The following is a 25,694-nucleotide window of genomic DNA, read 5'->3' on the forward strand; positions in this document are numbered from 1 at the left end:
CGGCCGGGCCCGGCCGTTTCCGGTGTCGCGGGCGCGTCGCGAGCGCTCGGTTGCAGCCGCCGGAGCCGGGAGCCGAGCGCGCTGCCCCGCCCCGCCCCGCCCCACCGGGACACGGCGATGTCGGACACAGCGGACGGGCCCGCGGGGGGCCCCCCTGGCTCGCCCACCCGCGACTCGGCCGGTGACTCCGAGCCGCGGATCATCAAAGTCACGGTGAAGACTCCCAAGGAGAAGGAGGAGTTCGCCGTTTCCGAGGCCAGCAGCATCCGGCAGGTGAGGGGCGGCGCGGCGGGCTGCGGAGCCGGCGGGGCGCGCTGGGGCCGGGCCGGGCGGAGCGCCGCCCGGCTGGCAGCGCCGGCCCGCGGCTCCCGGCTCGGCTGCGCGGGCCCGGGCCCTGCCCAGTGACAAAGCAGCTTCTGCTCGCCCGGGAGGGGACTGCTGCCTTCTGAGGAGGGCGGGGGCAGTGGAGAAATGTGCCGCCTCGCACCCTCCTCTCCCGCTTCTCTGTTACACTGCAGAGGGCCGGTTCGGAAGCTGGATGTAGCTCATTCGTCAACTCGTTGAGTCGTAGAAACGTGGGGGTTGGAAGGAAACATCAAAAATCTTCCAGTTCCCCTGTCGTAGGCAGGGACACTTTCATATAGACTAGGTTGCTCAAAGCACCATTCAGCCTGGGTTGGAATACTTCCAGGGATGGGCCATCCACAGCTTCTCTGGTCAGCCTGTTCCAGTGCCTCACCACCCCCACAGTAAAGAATTTTTTCGTAATAGCTAATCTAAACCTACTCTCTTTCTCTTTGAAGCTATTGCCCCTTGTCCTGTCAGCACATGTTCTTGCAAACAGGCTTGCCTCATCCTTCCTGTAAGTTCCCTTCAGGTGTTGGAAGGCCACAATTAGGCCACCCCAAAGCCTTCTCTTCTCTCATTTTCTAGCTGTGAGTTGTCCTGTTCAGCTGACTGGCTTTGGTGGTAGTTGTCTCACTGTCTGGCTAACATGACTGTAGAAAACATACACAGTTACTTGTATCTCTGTATTTCCAGTGTTTATTTTGATCTAACACTGTCTTTAAAGACAGTGAGTAGGCCTTGAACTTTGGGAAGTTGTAGCCTTGTACTGTGTTTGCAAAATCTTCAGTCTCCCATACTCTGATGTGCTAGTTACAGATATAGTACTTAGCATGGCATGGTTATGTCAGATAACCAATTTATTAGGGCTTTTGTGCCTTCCTGTGAAAGTCTATGCTCCAGCTGCCTTTGTCTCAAACTAGTGACACCTGCTGATTCATCCACACTGTTTCGTGCAAATCTTCTATTTTTTCAACTCTTTTAGTAGGTTTGCTGTGCAAGTATTGACTAAAAATTCATTTACTTAAATTAGAAAGCAACAAATCATAGCAAAGCTGCTATCAAAATGTAAAAATGCAGAGACTCCTGCTTACAAAGAATGTAGGTGTTGCTAGATTCAGAACTTCTTTTGTTTTCCATAGGATTTCCCAGTTTTCACCTTGAAATGGCTCTAACTGTGTCAACTTTGTGCTATTCCACATTTTTTTGTGTGACTTTGGTATTGCAGACTTCATAAAAAAAGATAACATGTCTGAAAGCGCCACTTATATCTAGATACAGAACTTGACATCATTCTTTAAGTGTGAGCTGAAGGACACTGATTGGTTAATAGAAGAGGATACAAAAGATTAAGTAAAATCTCCGAAATTTCAAATGTAGTGATAGCTATTCAACTAGACTGTCAGACTTTTGTTTCATCTAGTTGCTGTGAATAGAGAAAATGCTAATATTTCTTTGAGGTTTTTTTTGTCCTTGTGTCTAATCTACATTCAGTTTTGTTTTGCAATGTTGGTTTTTTTTTTTTTTTTGTACATCAGTGTTTGGGCTAGAAGTGTCCCAGACCTGAGTTTCATTGAGGTTTTCTCAGCTGCCAATGCACTGAAGCTGCTTTCTTGTCCTCTTGTCTTTTGGCAGCTGCAGTGTTGTGTGCAGTGAGCTACTCTCTCTGCAAGCTTGATCTAGGCATTTCCAAAAGTAAAAAGACTGTGTTTGCTTTTTAGTGTTTTCCACTGCTTTCCCAGCAATCTCAGTCTGAAAAGGGTGCTTTCCACTTCTCTGTTCTCCATATATTTGTGAACAGCAGCAATGCAGTTTTTTTAAAAGTCTTTGCAGTTTTGGGGCTTTTGTTTTGTTAGGATATTTTAAAAGAGAGATTCATAAACTTAATATAACCTGAGGATTGTGTTTGTCCTGTAAAGCAATCAGCCATTAGCTGGGTCCTTTGGAATTAATAAAGAGATTTACTTTAGCTGTGAATCTTGTAATACATTTGACTTTAACAAGTTTGTTTCAGATTTGAATACTGGCGGATCTGCCAGGTTTTCAAATAAACAGTTGTCATAAACTGAAATGGTTGTACAACCTATCAAGCACATGAATTTTTACTGAAAGCAGTCATGCAAGTTTAGAAAATTAACAGAGGATACTACTTCAGATGTCTCTGTTGTCTACAGATACCTTAAACTGTGTTTTCTCTCTTGGCACTGCTGTTAAAATATTAGATGTGCGGTTATGACTTAATTCTTGTGAAGTAAGATTTCCCTGCTGGGTTGACCATTGGATTGAAGTCTCAGGCAGTGTAACAGCACAAAAAAATGCGCTGTCCCCATAGAATGACTAATACTGGCTTTTTCTCTTAAACTGCAAAAATGAGCTGTTGATTATAATAAGTATAAACAATAGATGCAATGTTTCTAGAACCAGCCTTGAGAATAGGTTAATCTCAAATACCAGGCGAGTTGCACATCTGTTCAAGTGCATCTGGGATCAGCAAGTGGTTTGTACAGTTGAGATAAGTGGGCCAGTAGCTTGTAGGCTGAAAGGAAAACAAAACAAAACAACAACAAAAAAAGGCAAAAGAAACTCCCTCAGTATATTTTTATAGCTAACATTAGAACTTAAAGAATTGAGCTGTTTATTTCTTTACGGTCATTTCAGGTACTGCTAGAACATGAACCTAGATTTTCTAAGAAAATATTTTGTGTCATCAGGACCAAATTTAGGGCTAAAAAAAATTATATTTTATGTTGTCCCATTAATGTCAACCACGTCTGCAACTTTTCTGTCAAGATTTTTTCCTGTATTGGAAGACTTCAGGAGAATGATTTGTTACTCTGATCCTGTGCTATGCAGCTAGAACAGTGAGTATGCAGGTTAGTATGGAAAATAAACTAAGTACAAAGCTACTCTGGAAGATCAGTTGATTGCAACTGCTGTCTGTCTTTCATTCTCTGAAAACTATTTGATTGTGCTTAGCACAGTTTGGCTCAGTATTAGGACAAAGACCAAATATTTGCTTTCTTGGCTGGGTATGATACTGATCTTGCTCAGAGAAGAGACTTAGTGAATACGTGATAGGTAAATTCGCTGTCTTTAGCTGACCCTGGCAGTGCTGATACTCTGGCTCACTAAAACTGTTTGTCTCTTGTCTAGTGTTTTTTTCCTTCGGTTTATTTTCTGAGTTCATGGCAGTACAGTCTTTGCAATTTCTTGCTTAGCAGAGTTGTCTTATGTGTTTGGTAAAGCCTGTAAACAAAGAAAAAGCGTGCATATATTAGGAGAGACTCATGCCTTCATGTCTTAGTGAGCGACTTGAATTGTTTGAGTATTGTGGTGTTGGAAATGGTTACATGGAAAACCAGTTTTTTTTACCTTCATCATTTAGAATGAGGGAGTTTTAGAAGAGTTAAAGTTTGCTGATGCTTCTTGATGTGTTCTTGTTTTAGTACCTTGTGTTGACATTTGCTGTATCCATCAGTTTATTATAACTGGTCCCGAGTTACTGTCTGTGGGTGTGTAGCATGCGAGAAGATACTGAGTTGCCCATTCTGTGAGCATTACAACTCTGAAACACAGTAACGTGCCTAGCTGTGTGTTATTTACTGCTGGGCCAACAAACGGTGGATACTAAATGTGTGCTAATAATTTCAGCAATTTGAAGTTCTTGTAGAGAATGATTGCCAGTTCTTTGATTATTTGAAATTTTCAGAGCAATGCCCATCAGGAAGAGTTAGTGAAATTGAGTTTAGCCCCACAGAAAACAAATTAGATCCTCTTGCAGGTTTAGGGCTTCCCCCCCACCCCCTTTTTATTTAGCTTCAGCATTTAAATAGAATATCTTTTCAGTGTGGAATACAGTTTTCAGTAACAGCATATTTAACAGCTTCTGTGTTTTTTAAAGTAGGTGATCACAAATGTGCTTTCTGCACTAGACTATAAACTACAGATAAAATCCCTGAGTTACTTAAAGTGGACATGTATCCATTGTGTCAAGACTGATTTTTGTCAAGTGGAGAACGTCTAAATTTTTGATTGAAATTTCAGTACTGTTTAAGGTTGAAACTTTAAATCCATAAATCCAGGGTTTCATTTTTGTGCCTGGTTCTTGCAATCCCAAATTGGCAGTCTTCTGCTTTATAAAGATCACACAGGTGTAAATGATAAATTGTTAAAGCTTTGGGTAGTTTGGAAGTGGAGCATCTTTCCTGGCTTGCGTATGCTTTTAATATTTTATGTAATTTTTACTTTTAAAGAAACTGTACTTTATAGGAACAATTTTTTTAACATGATCCAATTCTGTTTCACTGTTTTTCTGTAATCCAGGGATTACTGAATGCTACAAACAAAATAGGTTGAAACTGTATAATGGAATCTAGTCTGTTCTTTGTTTCCAGGATTGTGATTCAGGTTTCTGTTGTTTCTCAGGTGTCTCAAGGCACTTGAATACATGGAGCATTTAGTATTAGAGTTTCCATTGTCTTGTGTCTCTGTGCATTGTAACACATCTATGTGATTCTTTATGGAGTTTGCCTCGTGATATACTCTGATTATACTTATTTCTTAACCTGAAGTTTTTCCTCCATCATTTTGTGATATCAAAATTGTTGTAGAGCAATGGTAGGTGATTATTTGATAGAAGAACCTTCAGAAGTAAAAGTATATTGACCTTCCTGACTATTAGCTTATTTGGATGTAACTCAGACATAACAGTGGCCATAGTACTCAACAGGTGTTTTCTGATAAATGACTGGCAGACAGAGTAAAATAAGAAAGCTTACTTAAGTAGTAGTGTGAAGTGTATTTTGTGTGGATACTTCGCTGTATAAAAGTAAGACATTCATAATTAATTTTTAAAAAATTGATCTATTTCAGATGCGTTTGTCCTGCGAGTTTGTTTTGCTAAAATCCCTCACCCTCAGTGAGGGGTGTCACACAGTTTTAAAAAATTGCCATGTGTACAGTTCAAAATTGCAACAGCGCATAAAACCTTAATGAATATTTAGCTGTTGTAATAGTGTCATGTAAAAAAGTCATAAAATATTTCAATCTAGTGACTATAAACCTTGTCTCTGTAAAAAGGGGCATTGTCTGGGAGTAAAGTTAGGGTGAAATCTTAATAATTTGGAAGTTCTGGTTTTGACTGGGATAGAGCTAATTTTATTAGTAGCTGATATGGTGCTTTGTTTTGTATTAAGTATGAGAATAATGGTAACGCACTGATTTTGGCTCTTGCTAAACAGCGTTGTTTTTTAGGAATATTGCTCCCTAACGCAGTGACCCTGCTGAGACTTTCCAAACCACACTGCCACTATCTCTTTCTCTCTCTCTCTCTTTCTCTCTTTCTCTCTTTCTCTCTTTCTCTCTTTCTCTCTTTCTCTCTTTCTCTCTCTCTCTCTTTCTCTCTTTCTCTCTTTCTCTCTTTCTCTCTTTCTCTCTTTCTCTCTTTCTCTCTTTCTCTCTTTCTCTCTTTCTCTCTTTCTCTCTTTCTCTCTTTCTCTCTTTCTCTCTTTCTCTCTTTCTCTCTTTCTCTCTTTCTCTCTTTCTCTCTTTCTCTCTTTCTCTCTTTCTCTCTTTCTCTCTTTCTCTCTTTCTCTCTCTCTCTCTCTCTCTCTCTCTCTCTCTCTCTCTCTCTCTCTCTCTCTCTCTCTCTCTCTCTTTCTGCCACCTTTTTCTCTCCCTCCCCCCCTTGAGCCTGAGTGCTTTATTTGTTTGTTAAATAACATTGAATGTTGTATAAATTAATTGAGTTGTATAATAGAGTTGAGAGTTTTCAAGATGAAAATAACAGTGAAAGAGAGGAGTTGAAGCATTTTCCACTTTTATGTAGCACAAAAACCTCAATGGCTTTAGTTGAATCTTAGTGTTCTGTAACTTGCAAAGCTTTTTCTCTTTTCACTCTTCTTAAATTGTCCGTCAACCCAAGGCATGCTGGAGAGGAGAGCTGGAAGCACAAAAGGGCAAGATCACAGGTTGAAATAAAAACAATTTACTAGAAACAGCAATGAAATAAGAAAACAAATATTAACAGCAACAATGCTAATGACAGAGGGTGCAAGAAAATCAATGATTGACACGGAAAAAATTCCCTTGATAACAGACATCTCCCTCCACCATGTTTTCTTGAACAAAAGGAACCCCCCATCTCCCTGGAAGAGATTCCATTTCCCCAGCTGCTGTCAATGACAAGTGGTCAGGTACATAACTAACAGGGAGAGAGTAGATTGCCAACTGCTTTTATGGAAGAAGCATTGCTTCCCCAAACAAAGCCTTGGAGAAGTGCAGTGGCTTGCTGAAGAGTCCCTGAAGGGAATAGAAATGGCTAGAACTTGAGTTGTGAGTCCTTTACACTACCATGTTCTGCTGCAGTTCACCCTTTATGGACTGCTAGCCTTTTAAGCTCATCAAGAATCTGACTCTGAGTTTGATTTGATTGCAGACATTTGAGGAAATAATTTTATTATGAAACTAGCATGGGTCATTGGCAAAGCCACCATAAAATAGTAACTCCAGTAAGACATGAAAGACAGTACTCTTACATGGAAACATTATTTTGTGTATTATTTCTAGCTATGCTTTATCTGTTGCGGGGCAAAAGTGCTTGTATTTCTGCTTGAAATGACAAATTGTTATCTTCCTTTCTGTATAGTGTTCTAGAGTTGTGCAATGAAACCCTGTTTTTACTGACTCACTTTAAGTCAGTTATAAGATGTCCAGGTCATGATTCATTCCAAAAGGAAACCACAGCTATCAGCTGTGGCTATGAGTATGTTTGGTTCCTTACTTCTTGGGTCAAGACAACCTGTAACCATTAATTCTGTTGTATAAAAGAAAGCTGGAGCTCATCAAAGTTTGCTTCTGATGCTGCTCAGTGTGAGTGTAAAACAGACGGGAGTTCAGTCAATATGCTTAACTGTGTATGTTGTTAGGAAAGATGATGGAAAGTTTAAATATTATGGGTGTGTCTTGAAACAGCAGTGCCAAACTAGGTAATACTGTTTCAAAACCTTTATTTGTGGTAGAACTATCTGAGAGACTGCTAGGAATGAAAACTGAAGTTCAGCCTTCTGTGTACAAACATTTGCTTCCATGTCATCCTCTATTGTGTTCAAAACAGTTTAATGTGGGGAGAGTCAGCAGCCTTACTTTTTTTGACAGTCATCTGGACGAAATTGTAGCTTAACATTTTCAAAGTAGTTGAAGTTTCTAAGGACCTGTTTTCTGTTACTTCAATGGACTTGGATGTTAATTGCTAAGACCTCTTCCAGGTTGTTACTGTAATTTAATTTTTAAATATGACTTACTAAGATGAGGTTGAGAGAATTTTTCTCAATTCTCTCAAAAAAGAGAAAGTATTTTAAAATTTATTTATTTTCTTCTTTTCTTTTTATTACTTTATCACAGCACTTTTTTTTGTGAGTGGATAGTAAGATTATTACAGTTGCTGATTTTGATGTCATTAAATGAGTCAACAGAAGCTTTGGAAATATTATATGGTCGTAACATATCAAAGGAGTGTTTGAATGTTAATACTTTCACTTTACCTGGAATAACACTTTACCAGGTTCTTCCAAGGCCAGATTGTCAGATGTTAGTAGGTTAATGTTTAAATTATGGATCTGGTTTGCACAGTGACAGTGTGAAACAGTATCTGGTTTAGTCAAATGTGTATTCAGATATTTTCTTTGTTTGGTGATAAAGTATTTACTTTGACTAGCTCAGGTACCAGTATGCATTTGTTCAACACTAGACAACAATATTTTATTGTGTCCATCTGTAATTTGCAACAAGCTGGAGAGGCAATCAAGTTTGAGAAGTGTAGTAAAAGTTCTAGCTTGCTTCAGAGAGTTGGGGTTTTTTTTCCATGTGTCTTAACATTGAACAAAAAAAGGCAACTTTTTAATAGTGATTATTTTAAAGTTGCTGTGAAGATAAGGATATTTGGCATGTAATTGAGAGTATAAACAAGAAGTGCTGGTGTGCTGCTAAAAAGCCAATGAGTGTTCTCAAGATGAAAACCTATTCTGCTTTTGTATTTCAAAGCAAAAAAAAAAGCTTATGTAAACAAGTTAACTTGAGGTAAAATGGCAATTTGGGCAAAGTCCTTCAACAAGACAAGCTTTGGATTTGTTCTGATTCATTTCAAATTTGCAAGTTGCCATGCTTTGAGGAGAATGTAACCTTGAATCAACTCACTCAGGTTAAGAATGCTTTTTGCTTTTCTCCCTAGGAAAACGAGGCCTCTGTCTAGATATTAGTCCAGTGTTTTAGTCTGATTCCCACTGTGTTTCTCTCCACATATTTTCCTAATAATCATATAAAAAATTGACGTTATATTATTTTACTGTAAGAAGTAGTTTCCATGAATACACTAGGTTTCAAGTATGTTGAAACATTATTTTCACAACTTTTGAGTCCTTTTCTGTGCCCAGTTATGACTGAACAAGGTATAGTATTATTACAATGAAGTAAAACTTGCATTTAGAACAATAAAGCAAATGACCTGACATTGTCAGTTGAATTATTACATGATAATTAAAAGGATGAGTCACTGCATTAGGAGAACTGGACAGAAATGCTCATCATTTCCAGTCAGTGATGCTGAACTTCTGCTTTTGGTTTTCCCAGTGGATGAAGTATTTTAACTGTAATTTACTGATACTGTTATTTAGTTATACTGTACAAACTGAAGACCTAAACAACACCAAAATGAATTTTTTTAGAACTGCCTGAATTTCATAATCTGTCATGGTTTAAACCCAGCCAGCAATTATTATGCAACTGCTTCCTCACTTGCCTCCTCACTTCCCTCCTGCCTAGTGAAATGAGGAAGAGAATCAGAAAAAAAAAGGGTAAAACTCATTGATTTATATAATAACAGTTTAATATTTAAAACAACAACAGTAATAATAATAACAACAGCAATCATAGTAATAAACAAGAGGGAGAGAGGAGTAAAACCCAAGAGAAACAAATGATACACTACAGTGGCTCAGCACCCACTGTCTGGTGGCCAAGCCTGTTCCCTTCACTGGCAAATGCTCCAGCCACACTGTCCAAGTTTGTGAAAGCAGGGGTTGGGAGAATGAAGAACCATCCTCTGTAGATCAGGATCTAGACCCGTGGGATCTGATGAGATACATCCATAGGTCCTGAGGGAACTGGTCAAGATAGTAGTTAAGCCACCAGCCGTTGTATTTGCAAAGTTGTAGCAGTTCTCAGTTGAAGTTACACAGACTGGAAAAGGCAAAGGAGGACATCCATATATTTTTGGGAAAGGAAATTGGGATGACTCAGGCTGGTCAGTCTTACCTCAGTGCCTGGCAAGATCATGGAACAGAACCTCCTGGAAATTACACTAAGGAACATGGAAGGTAAGGAGAAGATTGGTGACAGTCAGCACAGCTTCACTAAGGACAAATTTGATGGTTGCCTGTGATGGGGTTGCAGTGGTGGCGGATGAGGGAAAAGTGAATGACATAATCAACCTGCACATATGTAGAGTGTTTGACACTGTGCCACATGACTTGTCTCTAAACTGGAGACACATGGTTTTGACAAATGGACTGCTCAGTGAACAACAAATTTAAAAGGTTGTGGTGAATGGCTCATTGTCCAAGTGGAGATCACTAACGAGTGGTGTCCGCAGGAATCGGTACAGGGGCAAGCACTGTTTAACATCTTTGTCAGTAACATGGACAGTGGGATTGAGTGCACCCCAACAATGTGTGCCAGTCACTGTGGTGTGAATGAGGCACTGGAGGAAAGGGATGCCATCCTTGCTAGGCTTGAGAGGTGGGCTCATGTGAACCTCATGAAGTTCCACAAGGCCAAGTACAAGGTCCTACATTTGGTTTGGGGCAAGCCCAAATACAAATACAGGCAGGGTAGATTGGGAGCAGCCCTGAGGAGAATGATTTGGCGGTGCTTGTGGATGAGAAGCTGGACATAACCCAGCAATGTGTTCTCACAGCCCAGAAAGTTGATTGTATCCCAGGCTGCATCCAAAAGCAGCATGGCTGGCAGGGTGAGTGAGGAGAATTCTGCTCTGTTCTGGTGGGATTCCACCTGGAGTGCTGTATCCAGCTCAGAGGACCCCAGCAGAGGAGGACATGGACCTGTTGGAGTGAGCTAGGAGGAGGCCACCAGTATGACCAGAGGGCTGGAGCCCATGTAATGTCAAGACAGGCTGAGGGACTTTTGTTCATTGCACAGAAGAGAAGCTCCAGGGAGACCTTAGAGCAGCCTCTCAGTGGCCAAAAGAAACCTACATGCCCTTCTTAAAAGGGCATAGAGTGATGATACAAGGAGAATGACTTTACCCTCTTTAATATTAGGAAGAAATTCTTTACTGTGAGGACACTGGCACAGGTTGCCCAGAGAAGCTGTGGATGCCCCTTTGCAGAAAGTGTTCGAAGCCAGACTGGACTTTGAGTAACCTGGCCTAGGGAAAGGTATACTTGCCCTTGGCAGAGGAGCTGGAACTAGATGATCTTTACATTCCTTTTCAGCAATGATTTTAGGATTACGTTTTCCATATGTGTAGATGATTTTCTTCCAAAAATGTATGAAGCTAATCTGTTCTTTTAGGTGTTTTGGACAGTTAACAAGCAGTTAGTTAGAAAGCAGGCTCTTTTGTAAAAGGTCTTGTATCATAATGATTTCTCAATGAAATGAAAAATGTATTTATTCACTGTGTCCTGGGCTGTAACTGCATTTCATGTAGCTATGTCATGCATGAGAAAGCAGAGCCACCTGAGGTATAGGTGTGGTATGTATGGTTTTGTCTGTGTGGAAAGGAATGCTAGTTTTGACACATGGAAGGAAGGCAGCAAAAATACATCTAAGGATAGAGTTATTCAGTTGAAGCAGAAGTCTAGGCAGATGTGTCCTCTTTGTGGCATTGTCATCAGTCCTTCAGCAATGGATGGCTTCAGTGGTGTGCACATTTGTATGTGTGTACTTGCTAGTATATCACTATATGCATAATTTACCACGTATATACATATGGGTGTGTTTAAGTACTGAATATGCTAGTATGTACTTATATCATGGATGCATGCCTGATTGAAGTCACAATAGTCTTCAATGGAAATTAGATTTTTGTTGTCACAGCTTATGTAACTAATTTCACTAGATGTGAAATTCTTCAGATTTCCTTTTCAGAATGACAAAGACATCTTTCCCATCTTCCCATGGGCAGAAAGAAGTTCAGGAAACAAAAGTATTTCTAGTTTGTGAAATACAGAATATGCAGTACAAGTGAGGTAATATGGCAAATGTGAAAAACAGGTTCTTAAATTATTTTTAAAAATTGCACTTCAGTATTTAATTATATAAATGTATATTTTTTTTTTTTTTAGTTCAAGGAAGAAATTTCTAAGCGTTTCAAGTCCCACATTGATCAGCTTGTATTGATATTCGCTGGAAAAATTTTAAAAGATCAAGATACTTTGACTCAGCATGGAATTCATGATGGACTCACTGTTCACCTGGTTATCAAAACACAAAACAGGTAACCTTCATGACAAGTGGTCTTCTGTATACCTCTAGAAAAGTTAAAGTAGTCTGCATTATTAATAGCTTTCTGTTGGGCAAAACTAGATTTGACTAAATCATGTTAATCAGCTCCTTACTTACAGCTGCTGCAGGACAACAGTGAAATTATGAAACTACAAAATTTTTTTTATTTTATTTTATATTTTTTTTTATTTCTCTCATATTTTAATTTGGTTTATGCTTTTAAATACATTTCTTTTACTTTTTCTTTTGGTTATTTTTTGGGAGTTTTGTTGGTTGGTTGGTTTTTGTTATATAGCTTTTTTATTTTTCGTTCCAGCTATGTTTTGGCTTTGCAGTTGTTAGATATCAGCTCTTATTATCCATTAATACATTAATGTATGTTATGCAGATTTCTTTTCACACGTGAAAACTTGTAGTGAATCTTTTCTTTCTTTTTTTTTTTTTTTTCCTCTGCAGTAAATATTCTTTCCTTGTTTTACCAGCAGAGTGAGTAAAAACTCTGTTTTGGTAAAACAAGGAAAGAAAAATTTTGGGAACTGCTTTAATATAATGAATTTATCTGTCTAAATAGACTTTCAATTTTAAGGAATTTTGGGATATTTTTGGAGGGTTTTTTTGGGTCTATTTTGGTGTTTTGTTTTGTTTCTTGTTTTTTCCTTTGGTGAAGAAGCATTAGAATGATGGTTAAAAAGCTGTATCAGTTAGCTATGGTTTGTGCACTTCCTGTGAAGTGTCCAAAAATCCTTCCAACAAGTAGAGCAATAGATCCCTCAAAAGCAGTTTGACATTAGTGAGTAACATGTTCATTCTTTTAGAGTGAAAGTGTTTTTGCTCCTGTTCTACTTAGATCTTTCCTGTTTATGGTAAGGATCCCCTCTGATGTGAAGATGTCATATGTTGAAGGAAAGAGTATGTAGTGTAGGTGAGAACAGAAATGGGCTTTCCCTTTCAAGGCCTTACCAAGACACAAAGGCTAGCTAGTAAGATTAGCATTAAATACAAAGTCTTTTTGAAATTAGTATCATTATCATTAAATGTAGGTACCTTTTGAAACTGATACCTTCACTTCTGTGTTCTGGAGTCAAAATACATATTTTCACTGTCAGAGGTCTCCCTTTCCTGCCCTGTGTCTTCTCCACCTGAAATTTAGGCTGATACAAGCCATGTCAGTTTTGACTATGGTGTTAGCTAATATTGCAGTTCTGGTCCTTTTGCATCTGCATGAGTATTCTGCTGTTGCTAGGTTTTTTTGTTGTTTTTTTTGCCTGCAGTCTTAAGTATGGCAGAGTGGCACCATGAGTGCTTCTAGGAAGATGCTTCTTTTGACTTGCAAAGTCTTCAGAGAGTTTATAGTTTGGACCTACTGTAGCTATACATACTGAAATACCACTGCCAGCCTCTTGGACCTGCTTGCACTTTGCCTCTGAGCAGAGGAGCCCTTAGGAACACAAATGTCAAATGTGTGTCTTTTGGGGAATTTTTGGTGTTCCTGCATCTGTCTTATTGGCATTGCACTCCATGTCTTCATTTGTACCTGCTATTTTTTGAATCATTTTAGAAGACTATATTTCTACTATCTGCAGAATGTTTTAATCATGTCTGGGAAAATGAAGTATGAACTAAGAACTACAGATCCTTTGCAGGTACCTGTGTTGTGCTCAAATGGTGCATCAAAGTTTTCACCTTGTAGTTTTGCTTGAATAAACTAAAAACATGCTGAAAGCTGCTGGAGAGAATGAAAATCACTTCTGAAAAAGTATAGTATTGTCCTGAAATATCTCAGTTATATTCTTGCTAAAATATCTGTATTTGATGCTTGTCTGGAAAGACAAGATTTAGACCCTGCCAATGTGGTCTGGAACATGCCGATTTTTGGCCATGAGTATCAAGATTGATTTGTTCCCACCTACTTTATGGTATGCCATTAACTTTTCTGTTGACTCTTGCTGTTACTGTTGCCGCTGTGTGTCTGAATAAGTAATATTCAGTTATTTTCCAAAACTGGATCTGAAGGTGATCTTTTCCCTTCTAAGCTATGACTAAGTGTGTAATTTCAAAAAGGAAACCTCATCTATTCCACCCAAATGCTTGTTAAAAAAAAAAAAAGATTACTTGTTTTACTGTGCTACATTTTCCAGACTGCTACAGACTTTTAGTGCAATCTTGTAACCTATCTTGTATAGTGTCAGAGTAGCAGTGAGTGCTGGGAGGAAACATAATGACAAAATGGATATAAAAGGCAATGTGCACTTGACAGGAATATCGCTGGAAGACTGGAGGCTCACAGGTTTGCACTCATCTTCAGAGGATATGCCCCAGTTTGCATAGGAGCACTATTGAATTTCAGTTTTCAGTGTCATCTACTTTTCTTGTCAGACTTTTAAGAACCTTTCATGTCTATTACATGAAGCAGTGTAGTTGCTTCTAAAAATAGTTTCTCAGTTGAAAATACAAATAGGATTGATGCTTATTATTTTTCTTTTGCTTGTGCAGGAAAGATGTTTGTGTTCTCTAGACGAAAGAAAACCAAATATCTCTAGCAGGATAATCACGATCAGGATACAGTCTATAATCTATCTCATTCAAGTTACAGCTGCTTGGCTGATTATAGTCATCTTGTGTTCAAAGTTTGTAGTTGCTGATAATGAAGTTAAAGAACTCTTAGAAACCCCAGGAGAATATCTGCATTTAAAGCATCTTTCTGATTTGTTTTTGGTGTAGTTGAGTTTTGGTATAGTTCTGATGTTTGCTTGAGTGGAGCAAGTGCAGACTTAAGTTGTAGGAGAAAGGTCCCCCAAGGTGAACTGAAGTATGGAGTCTAGTGTACTTTCAAATTCTCAAATCTTTTTATGACGTCTGAATTCATAGTTTTACAAAGTATTTTATTCTGTAGTACTGCAAATACAGCTATTTATTGATTGTTGAACCACAGTGAAGAATTTTTTTAGATTTCTAGGTAGTCTCTTTTCTTTAGAATAGAGAGGTCAGGTTAGCTTTATTCAAGCTCAGTTCCTTGATCTCTTTTACTTCATGGCAACATTTGTCTTTCTGCCTGCAACAGAAGGGTGTGGTGAGTACACAGCCAGGGTAGCCTTTAGTGCCTATGCTAAAATATGCTGGCTTTAGCTTCATGTGATTTCATTATCAGTCTCATTGAAGTCCTAAAGGTTATTGAGAGTTAGAGATTTGTCTTCTAATAAAATGTGACATTAACTGAATTTCACATTCAATAAAGCATCCTATTAGAGATGTGACATGAAATAAATTCTGCATTAAATTTGTCAGGCTTTATTTCTTGAAGGTTTGGGCATGTTATCAGTAGTATGTGAGTATAATGAAATAAGACATGGATCCTTAAAGCAAGATAAGGACAGAGAAAACAATTCATTGGCAAGCATCATGGGGTAGGATAAGAAGGTGGTAATGGCTGCAGTGATACCTATCTGTTTTTTTACAATTTGAAACTACTGCTCTGAAAAACTGATGACATGACAGGTGTCTGAGAAAGATTTATTACAGGGAAACCATCTGGGGATGACTGGGTTTTGACCAAGAATCAAAATGTAATTCAAGATTCTGAAGTGTAATACTATAGCTACATTTAATGGCACTACTTAAAATAACTTGTTACACTCTATAAAGTTTTAAAATTGCTTTTTTAGATCACAAGACCCCCCAACTCAGCAGGCAAACACCACTGGGAGTACTGCTACCACATCAACATCAAGCAGTAGCACCTCAACACCAGCATCAACAAATAGTAATCCATTTGGCTTGGGTAAGAATATTTGTTAGGTAGTATGGTGGGTATCTTTTGTATTCTGATAATTGTCCTCAAAGCTTTACTACAATGTAGACAGAACTTGAAAAACAAAACCCAAACAAACACATCAGTCAAAAAACTAATTAAAGATATATATTGAATTGGCTGTAGAAGGTTTCTGATCAGTCAGTTACCAGAGGAGAGTTGTTTCATTAGTTTTATATAGAATCATGAAATAGTTTGGGTTGGAAGGGATACCTTTTAAGGTGATCTAGTCCAATGTCTGTGCAATTAGCTGTGACATCTTTAACTAGACTAAGTTGCTCAGAGCCCCATCCAACCCATCCAACCTGACTTTCAATGTTTTCAGAGATGGAATGCCCCATGGGGCATCCATCACCTCCCTGGATGAAGTGTGCCAGTGCTTCACCACAAATTTCACTACAAAATTTGTATTGTTTCACCTTCAGTGGTAAGGTGCTACTGATGCTATATTTTGGCACTATGGGTAATGAAATGCTTTCCAGGGTCTTTGTACTAGTTAAAAGTGCACCTGAATTCCTCTTATCTGAATACAGATGAATCATAGAAGTTTGGACCTCTAACGTGAAGCCAAGATCTGCAATAAAAGCAACAAAATTGATGTTAATCTTACAATTAAGTATTTCTCAGGTTTCAAGCCTGATGGTGTTAGGAGTCTTCTATGAATAAAGAGGTTGTGGTCTGTTGACTTTAAAATTATAACCTATTTCCATAGTTGCGGTGGGGTTTTGTTTCATTCTTTTTTTGTCCTTTTTTTTTTTTTTTTTTTTTTTTGCATTTAGGAGTGGGGAAGAGGTAGAATTGGAAACACAATTACAGTAAGCAGATGATTTCTTAGGTTTTAGTAGTTCTTTGGTCTGTCTAGTACCTTGTGAAACTTTTTATCTGGATTCAGCAAAGCACAAAAATTCAAAACATAATTAGCTCTTGGTGCATTATTACCAAGAGGAACACAGGTTCTGCATTTAGAATAGGGAATATTACTCGTACTGGACTTCGCTCTTAGTTGTAGTCTGACCAAGAAGAGACAGATAAATTGTTATTACAAATGCAATTGTTAAGTGTTGCTGGTGGGAGCAGGACACAGACCTAAAGCTCTGAAACGGAAACATTTGTTGTATCTTGGCTTTCAAAAATGAGAAGAAAAGTTGTTAGAATTATAACAAATTTTATTTAAGAATAAAGTTTGTTGAATTTTTAGTTATGCATCTTCTTATTTAAAGAAGCATATACTTGGTGAGGACTCCTTAACATCCTTGCAAAACATGGGACTTTCCATTCATTTTTGTTACTTTGAAGTATGAGATACATTCAAGTATTTTGTATTTAGAATTAATCTGGATGTAATTGGAAGTATAGTCAGTCACATCCTTTTTTTTCATCCTCTTAAAGGTGGCCTTGGAGGTTTGGCAGGCCTGAGTAGTCTGGGCTTAAATACTTCAAACTTCTCGGAGTTGCAAAGTCAGATGCAACGACAACTTATGTCCAACCCAGAAATGATGGTTCAGATAATGGAGAATCCATTTGTTCAGAGCATGCTTTCAAATCCCGACCTGATGAGGCAGTTAATTATGGCTAACCCTCAAATGCAGCAATTGATGCAGAGAAATCCAGAAATCAGTCACATGCTGAATAATCCAGATATAATGAGACAGGTATGTAGAAAGATCTATTAGTTCATGACTTGTGATTCTGCTGTTATGTAAACAACAGGTAGGACTTGGACACGCTTAGTGGAGTGTGTAAACATTCTTAAAGTATTTTTTCTTACTCAAAATCCATAAAAGGTTGCCATAGACAACCAGTGTCTACATTTCTTGTTGATGTCCAAAATAGACTGATATTTCAGAAAATCTGTAGCATAGTTTTTGAAAGTCACTGAATACATCCCTTCTGAGCCTAGAACTGGATGCGCCCTTGAAACCTGTTGTCTAGCTAGCAATTTTACCGTAAGTAGTAATTCTCCAAAATACTGCATATTTTCATTGTGTCTTACTGTGTGTACTTCTAAATGCTTTTTAAGTTAAAAGATAAGATATGTTATGTGGCAAAATGTATCAAAACCTGAAGAGATTAATAGATGCTTTTGAAATTGTATGTATTTATTTTAAATTTCATACTACAGGCTGCCTGCTGTAGCGATGTTAGAAATAGTAAGAATTATGGTAGAACGCTGACTAAATACCCAATTGTGTTGATTAACACTGAGCTGACAGGTTGATTCAGCTTTAATCATAATTTTAAACTGGATTAGACAGAGATAACTGAGAAATTGCCAAATGCTGACGTTTTCACTTTAGAATGGATTTCTTATTAATACAGATTAAACGTTCCACTTCTCTAGACACTAGAACTTGCTAGAAACCCTGCAATGATGCAGGAAATGATGCGAAACCAGGACCGAGCATTGAGCAACCTTGAAAGTATACCAGGGGGGTACAATGCCTTGCGGCGTATGTACACAGACATTCAGGAGCCAATACTGAATGCAGCACAGGAACAGGTGAGAAAAGATTACAAATCACACAAAAAGGAATTTTTTTTTTTAATGTAAAAGAATTTAAGTAATTCAAATTTCCAGATGTTTACTTGACAAAACAATTATTGAAACTTCAAGTTATGTAGCCTTTTACTCTTGAAAGAGCTTTAAAAATCCTGTGTTCTTCTGAGCCTGAAGAAATACAGCTATCACTATGTGTGATTGAGAAGCTATTTTAAAGTTAATAGATTTGTTTGTTATTTAATTTTTAATTCCTTTAAATCACTGCCTTAAGACTTGGAAGTCCAGTAAAATCCTTTTAAGGGTGTGTTTAGAAATTTTGAACTAAAGGTGAGAAGAATAAAAGACTTTAAAGTCAGAAACCAGTATGCAAGACAATTTTACTGTGATCAAAATACAATGCAGTAGCACCACTACTTTCAAAAAGAAAAATTGATTTCATTTTTAGGGGGTCCTAGTATCTCTCAGTTTAGTGTATTTTCACAATATTTACATTAATTACTGTAGACAGGTGAGTCTAACTGATTAGAAGCCATAAAAGTTTCTTTTCATTTATGATTAGAAATTTGTAGATGATAAGTGTTTGCTTTCCTTTGTAGTTTGGAGGTAATCCATTTGCTTCTTTAGTAAGCAATGCATCAGCAGGAGGGAACAATCAGCCATCTCGTACAGAAAATAGAGATCCTCTGCCAAATCCGTGGGCTCCTCAGTCCAGCTCACAGACTTCCACAACAACTACCAGCACTATTGGAGAGAGCAGGGACAGCAGTAATGTTGAAAATAGCACTTCAGGCACAACAGGACAGAGCTCAACTGGACCGAATTTGGGACCTGGGCTTGGAGGTGTGTTTGTTATTGCAACTGTGTATATTTGCACATATTTGCAAACTTACTGAAATTATTATTTCATTAGGAAGAGAGTTTTTGATTCAGTTTTTATTGCTATTTACTTTTGTAGAACATTTTAGTATTACCAAGGTCTTCTGAAGAAAAAGAGGAAAAATAAAAAAATATGAAAAATAATGTAAATTATAATGATACTTGTACACTGCCTTAAAAGAACAAAGGTAGTGAATCTGTAGATGAATTATAGTATTTTTTATGTTTTAAGGCAAGTGGGAAAACAGCTAATAATGTGGATATTTGGTGGGAGTGTGTGTTGGGTGCAATGTCTGTCTTCTAGGATAGATATGTCTCTGTAAACAGAACCTCACTGAGGTAAGTTTCGGATTCTTAAACTCATGAAAACCAAGTGGTTATATTCTGGGTTTAGATAGTGTACTTTCTCTGATGATAATCAGAATGCTTACTAATGTGCCCTTTACCTTTTCTTTAAGCTGGTATGTTCAACACACCAGGAATGCAGAGCTTATTACAGCAGATAACAGAAAACCCACAACTTATGCAGAATATGTTGTCTGCGCCCTACATGAGGAGCATGATGCAGTCATTAAGCCAGAATCCTGATCTTGCAGTACAGGTAAATTGTGTTTGGTAAAGTAATATATTGTATGTTATTGAAGTAAAAAAAGACAAAACCCAGAAGCTCAATGATTGCCTGTGGCAAATGGGCCAGTTTTTATTGTTGATTCCTAAGTCACTGAAATTATTACTTACTTACTATGAACAATTTGTTGCCTTGAGTTTCTTCAATTTCTCCAGCTTTAGTTGGATGTCATGCCTGACATGCTTCAAAAATCACTTGTAGGGTTGTGTATGTTTTGCACAGCCCTAAACTTTTGATCCAGCATTAGAAACAGACAAAACAAGTGCTTTGGTTATGAATGAAAGTAGAGCTAACAGTAAATAAATTCCCCCTCTAGTCTGGGAGAAGTGGAGGAGGAGACTTGGTGCCCTATCTGGATACTACTCTGGTTTTAACTTCTAATTTCTGACCTGTGCTTACTGTAAAAGTGGAAATGCTGTTTTATGAATGTTGTTGTAGAAGTGCTTTTCATTTTTATTTAAAGTGGTAATATTGAAAGTCAAATTCTAAACTGACATTGAAAAAATATTACCTCTTTTGTGCTAAATACTTAGAAATATCCTTGACTTCAAATTATATTTATAGCTAAATATTACTTAGATTTGTAGTGGAGGCTGAGCAGAAAAGGATTTTCTTGTAATACTTGGCAAAACTGCCTTATTTGTATCTGGAAATCCATTAACTTACAAGTTAAAAAACCCCAATGATGCACAAGTGAAAAAAAAAAAAAAAGACACACCACCAAAAATTTTGTCCAATGGAGTAGATGATTATTATTCTATGAGGTAATTTTCATAGACTATTACTGTATTATCTGTAGTTGCTTTAAAACTTCCAGTGGTTTTTACTGCTTGATCTTTGAAGTTAAATATTTTTGTCCTATAGATGATGTTGAATAATCCTTTATTTGTTGGAAATCCTCAACTTCAGGAACAAATGAGACAACAACTTCCAACTTTCCTTCAGCAAGTAAGATGAAATACTAGCTCTTAATAAAGGTCTTCAAGTCAATGAGCAATATTTTTAGTAACTTATGCCTGTCCTTGATTTGGCTAATAGCTAGATTCTGTAATATATTCTCATTAGCTATAGATATGAAGTTAGACTGTCCCTTGATAATATTCTTGCTAATGTCTCCATCTCTTTCAAAAGTTAATCCTAGCTGTTGTCTATGACTACTAGCACAACCACTAAGATTTGTTCTTGATTTTTTGCTTAGAAGGAATAAATGCTCTTACTGCAAACCAGCCAGAAAACACCTGTTTGTAACAAGATTTGTTTCAGAAATTAAAAAGAATAGTACTTTTCACACTACTAGTTAAAGTTTCAGTGTGCTTTTCTCCTACCTCTTCAAACCTGCATTAAATATTTGGAAAAGAGGTCCTAGAGCATGTCCTGAAAGACCCAAGTCATTAGCTAATTTAAAAGAAGTGGTTCTGAAGTCTTTCCTGGAAAGGTTGCTCCACTGTTGTCTTCTGCTCATACCAACGTCATGTTTGCAGCCCAGGTATCTACTTGGTGTTAGTTGCAACAGTGTGTAGTAGTACTGTGTTTCCTAAAGAGAAGCAAGCAAGATTTTTGTAGGGATTGAAAACCTAATCCACTGCATGAGTTGGGCAGCCCTTGCAAATTAGTGTAAATATGCTTTGCCAACAACTGACTGCACACGGGAGGTTTTATGAGTAAAATAATGAGCACATACATGAATTACAGTAGCATGTTCAGTGTTCAGAAGATACTATTTATACTGTTTGAACCACATGAATAGCTGTGGTGTTTCATATTGCCACTGCTTTGTAATTATTCAGTAGTATTTGAGAATACTAGCGTATAGTTATGTTTTGAAATCTGTTAGTAATTGGTAATTAATGAAGGCACACTAGGAATCATATCTGTTTCCTTTGTGTAGCTCCTTCTGTTGCTATCACCTTGGAATTTATCTGCACAAATAGTTTTCTGTTGTATTCACTGTCTGAAGTTAGATGATCATTAGCAGGTGAGATGTGAAGTGAAGAATTATCTGGATATTCTCAGAATGTTGGTAATATTTCAACTTGTGTATTCTTGCTTATCTACCTGTGTTTATATTATGGGACTGGGAGACAGAAACCATGGAATATGCATAATGGAATCTTTTGCAATTAAGGGCAATTGGCCAGCAGAACTAGGGAAGAATGGCTGCTACTGGAATTAATAACATTAATAGAGATGAGATCCAGGTCACCTAAGTGCTCTAAGAATTGTTGGGCCAGCATTTATGTAAGACAGCTTCAAATAGTAGACAGTAAGTCAATATTTAAGTATTTTCATAAAGTAGTTGTGGCAGCTTTCTTTGGAGACCCCAAAATGTTTATCTCTTTAAATTTGAGTAATCTTTTCCATCTACTATAAATTTATTTGTTGACTTTTAGCTATCATGAAGATAGTCGTTGAAGGGATGAATGGAGAATATTAATTGCTCTTCTGAAGTGTCTTTAGGCACTCAGATCAGTGTTCTTTATGTCCTATTCTGTGGTTCTGCTCTGCAGTAGAGGAAGTTTCACCTTAATCTGTGATTTCTACATTAATCAAATGTGGTTTTTCAGCAAAAGTAACCTGGTCTAGTTGCCAGGGAGAAGCTGCTAAGATTAGTAAGCCTATCTGCACTTTGGTCTGATTACCGAATCTGTGTTATTTGTAACTGACACATTGCTTTTCACTTACCTGTTGCATCTCTGTGCAAAGCTGAGCATAAGCCACTAGTTTTGTGTTTGTATCTAAAATAATGAGGATTTTAGGTGTTTAATTTCAGAAATGAAAAGAATTTGCTTTCTAAATTATTTGACTATGTGAAAGCCAATTTGTAATTGAAGTCACAGTAGACTGAGAATCCTTGAATATCCATTTGCTTGCTGGTATATTTTCCAGTATATTTGTTAGCATTTCAGGCTGTAAGAGCACTACAGATAAGAAGATATATGCAAATAGTCACCATCAAATTGCTGTGATCTGAAATCAGCTAGGAAAAAGGAACTTAGTACTTTTTCTGAGGTATTTTTTGGTCAAGTTTCATCATGTTCAGCATTGTTGCTTACTAGTAGTATGATACAGGAGACTAATTCTAAAATAATGTACTAACACAGTCTTGTGGCCTTTGAAAGATTGGGATCTGTGATGAAAAATACTTCTTGCATAATTCATGTTCAAAAGGCTTTTTCTACTTCTAGAGAGTTCATTGCTTACCTTCATGGAAGTTTTCTCACAGAAGAAAAAATAACTGAAGGATTTCCTGTAATATTCAACTACAAAATCATGAAATTATGTCAGATTCTATGAGACATCTAGTAATAAAAATTACCTTGGAATGTGCACATATAATAAAGAGTTTCTCTCCTTCTCTTAGATGCAGAATCCTGACACATTATCAGCTATGTCAAACCCCAGAGCAATGCAGGCTCTGCTACAGATTCAGCAGGGCTTGCAGACATTAGCAACAGAAGCACCGGGGCTTATACCAGGGTAAGAATTGATCTTACAAATTTGGACAAGAAGTCTTCCCTTGTGTTGGTTATTCTTTTTAGATTTAGAGATGTATACAGTCTTTCTTAAAGATTTATCTTCTTGCCTTTTTTTAGTTCAACCAAATTTGTTTTAGAATCTGTCACATTTGTCGTTTGTCTGCTGTGTAATCCTAATCATTGATAAATCTGGTCTTTTTCTCAATACTTTATTCAAATTGTTATCTTCTCTTTGACAGAATTTTTACCCACTAACTAATGAGAAGAGACAAACTAGTCTTTATTATTCAAGTGGTGTATTTCTTTTTCTATAATTTATACAGGTTTAATCCTGGTTTGGGTGGAGTGGGAAGCAGCGGAGCTCCTACAGCATCCACAGTACCTAGTTCTGTTTCCACTGAAAATACAAGTCCAGCTTCAGGAACTGCTGAACCTGGTCACCAGCAGTTTGTCCACCAGATGTTGCAGGCACTTGCTGGTGCAAATGCTCAGGTAATGTACATCATTATAGTCTAGATATTTTTACTTTTATTCTTAATTGTAAAATACTGGACAGAAGAGAGACAGTTGAGGGGAGAGCCCACTGGATGCTTCTGGTCAAAGGTCAGTCAGTAGAGGAGGCTTAAAAGTGCTATTGCAGCTGTGCAAGTGAATACTGAAAAAACATCCTCTGACCTCATTAAAAACATGCCTCTGAAGGTCATATCGTTAAGATAAAGCAGAATTTTGCCATGAGTTTGTGTAAACAGGATCTTCCTATAAAGTAGAGTTTGCCTTAGACTCAAGCTTTCTAATGATCAGGATTTTGGTAGTTTTAGTCAACATGCTTGGGAGTGTTACAAAAGAAGTGATCTTTATGTCACTTCGCAAGGAAAAATAAATCCTGTGATGTTCAAGATTGCTAACAACAACATAATCTTTGCTGTTCCACATTGCTGGGTTGCACTGTGTTTTGTTTTAAAAAACAGCTATATGTATATATTTGAGAAACTGTTTGTGTACCCAGTTTAATTTGAATCCTCCTCTATTGGTCAGTTTTTCCTGGAGTTCAGGAATGATATATAAGTGTAGATAATTTGATGTTGCTGACTTGCTATAAAAAAAATTCTTTAGTTGCTAATTGAATTTATTTGAATATATATTTTTGGAACTTGAAAAACGTGTAGTCAAAATTAAGAAAACACAGAGTGGCGCAGAACCCACCTATGTTTAAATTGTGTATTTTGCTAAATATGTATTATGCTTTTATAGCTTGAAATTTTGTTCTTAGCAGTTACAAAATCCAGAAGTTCGATTTCAGCAACAACTGGAACAGCTGAGTGCAATGGGCTTCCTGAACCGTGAAGCAAATTTACAAGCACTAATAGCAACAGGAGGAGACATCAATGCAGCTATTGAAAGGCTGCTTGGCTCTCAGCCTTCATAGCAGTGTTTCTTTTAACTTGAAAAAATGTAATTTATTTTTGATAACAGCTCTTTAATCTTTCAAATTGCTTTATTTCATTTTGATTTTTGGGATTGTCTTGTTATAACTAAAACCAGTCTGATGCATTTGAAGGTGGAGTGCAGTAGTTTTCTTCAGACATTGGGAATCAATGCATTTTCACTTCTAAGTGCATCAGTTCTTCTGTTCAGCATTATTGGTGATTTTTTTGGAAACAGTATCAGCTTTCACAGTTGGATGAACAAGTTTTGTCTGACCTACAAATGGCCAATTATTTACTACTTAAACAGTATTGTTCAGTAGTAATTTATGTAGATTGCACATTAAAAAGGAAACAAATTAATTGAAGCCGTGGGTACCAATACTGCTTATTGTGATTTTGGCATGTTTTTTTTTTCTTGACTAGCAAAATGCGAGAAGATTTATACCACTTGAGTAATCTACCATCTTTTACTTTATTTGTTTAAGGTATAAACACAATATATACAAAAGAGACAGCTCATTTCTAGAGATTTACACTATAAGGTAGAGTGAAATTGTAAGCAATGAAAAACAAACAAATTCTCCCCCACAAAGCAACAACAAAAAACCCCACAAAAAAAAAAAAAAGAAAAACACCCCAAAAAAACACACACACAAAAAAAAAAAAAAAAAAACAACCAAAAAAAGTCATAGGCCTTGAATTTGGTGTAGAACTGCCCAGGATCTTTGGTAACTATCTGAGACAAAATGCTTAGGCAACTTAAGTTAAAATATACTAGAGTCCAGTTCTGGTTGTCTCTTTACATTTAACTGTACAGAAACTTTCATTATAACATTATTTCAATATTCACAGATTATTGTAAATTACTTTTGTCATTGTCCAAATTAAAGAGCCACAGCCTTGTGCTCTGAAATGGTTTCTATGGCTATTTGGCTTGTTCCACTGAGAGTTTAACATGTATTCCAATTTGTAATTGGAGAAATTACTTCTATTCATGGTCATGTGATACTCTAATTACTTTTAACCACCAAGTAAAAAAATACTGTATAGCTTTTGAGTTTCTATTGGTAGTTACTTCTCTTGTGCACAGATAAATAAAAGAAGTTTAAAAATC

At 37.2% G+C, this 25,694-nt stretch overlaps 1 protein-coding gene across 5 annotated transcripts; it reads left to right on the forward strand.

Moving 5' to 3' along the window:
* Window positions 1–38: 38 nt before the first annotated feature.
* On the forward strand, window positions 39–25,694 carry UBQLN1 (ubiquilin 1). 5 transcript variants are annotated; one of them, XM_021534450.4, is made up of 11 exons: window positions 39–273; window positions 11,706–11,857; window positions 15,528–15,643; window positions 17,063–17,325; window positions 18,015–18,173; window positions 18,770–19,013; window positions 19,508–19,650; window positions 20,542–20,625; window positions 23,039–23,154; window positions 23,477–23,645; window positions 24,424–25,694. In XM_021534450.4, exons 1-11 carry the CDS (start codon window positions 118–120, stop codon window positions 24,577–24,579), a joined length of 1,758 nt encoding a protein of 585 aa, XP_021390125.1. In that variant the 5' UTR covers window positions 39–117; the 3' UTR covers window positions 24,580–25,694. The 5 variants fall into 5 exon arrangements, with proteins under 5 accessions (XP_021390125.1, XP_021390126.1, XP_085422085.1 ...); XM_021534451.4 differs by having other exon boundaries at window positions 24,427–25,694; XM_085565959.1 differs by lacking the exon at window positions 20,542–20,625.

This window comes from Lonchura striata, chromosome Z, assembly GCF_050655825.1.
Source record: "Lonchura striata isolate lonStrDom1 chromosome Z, ASM5065582v1, whole genome shotgun sequence".
NCBI classification, from domain to species: Eukaryota; Metazoa; Chordata; class Aves; order Passeriformes; family Estrildidae; genus Lonchura; species Lonchura striata.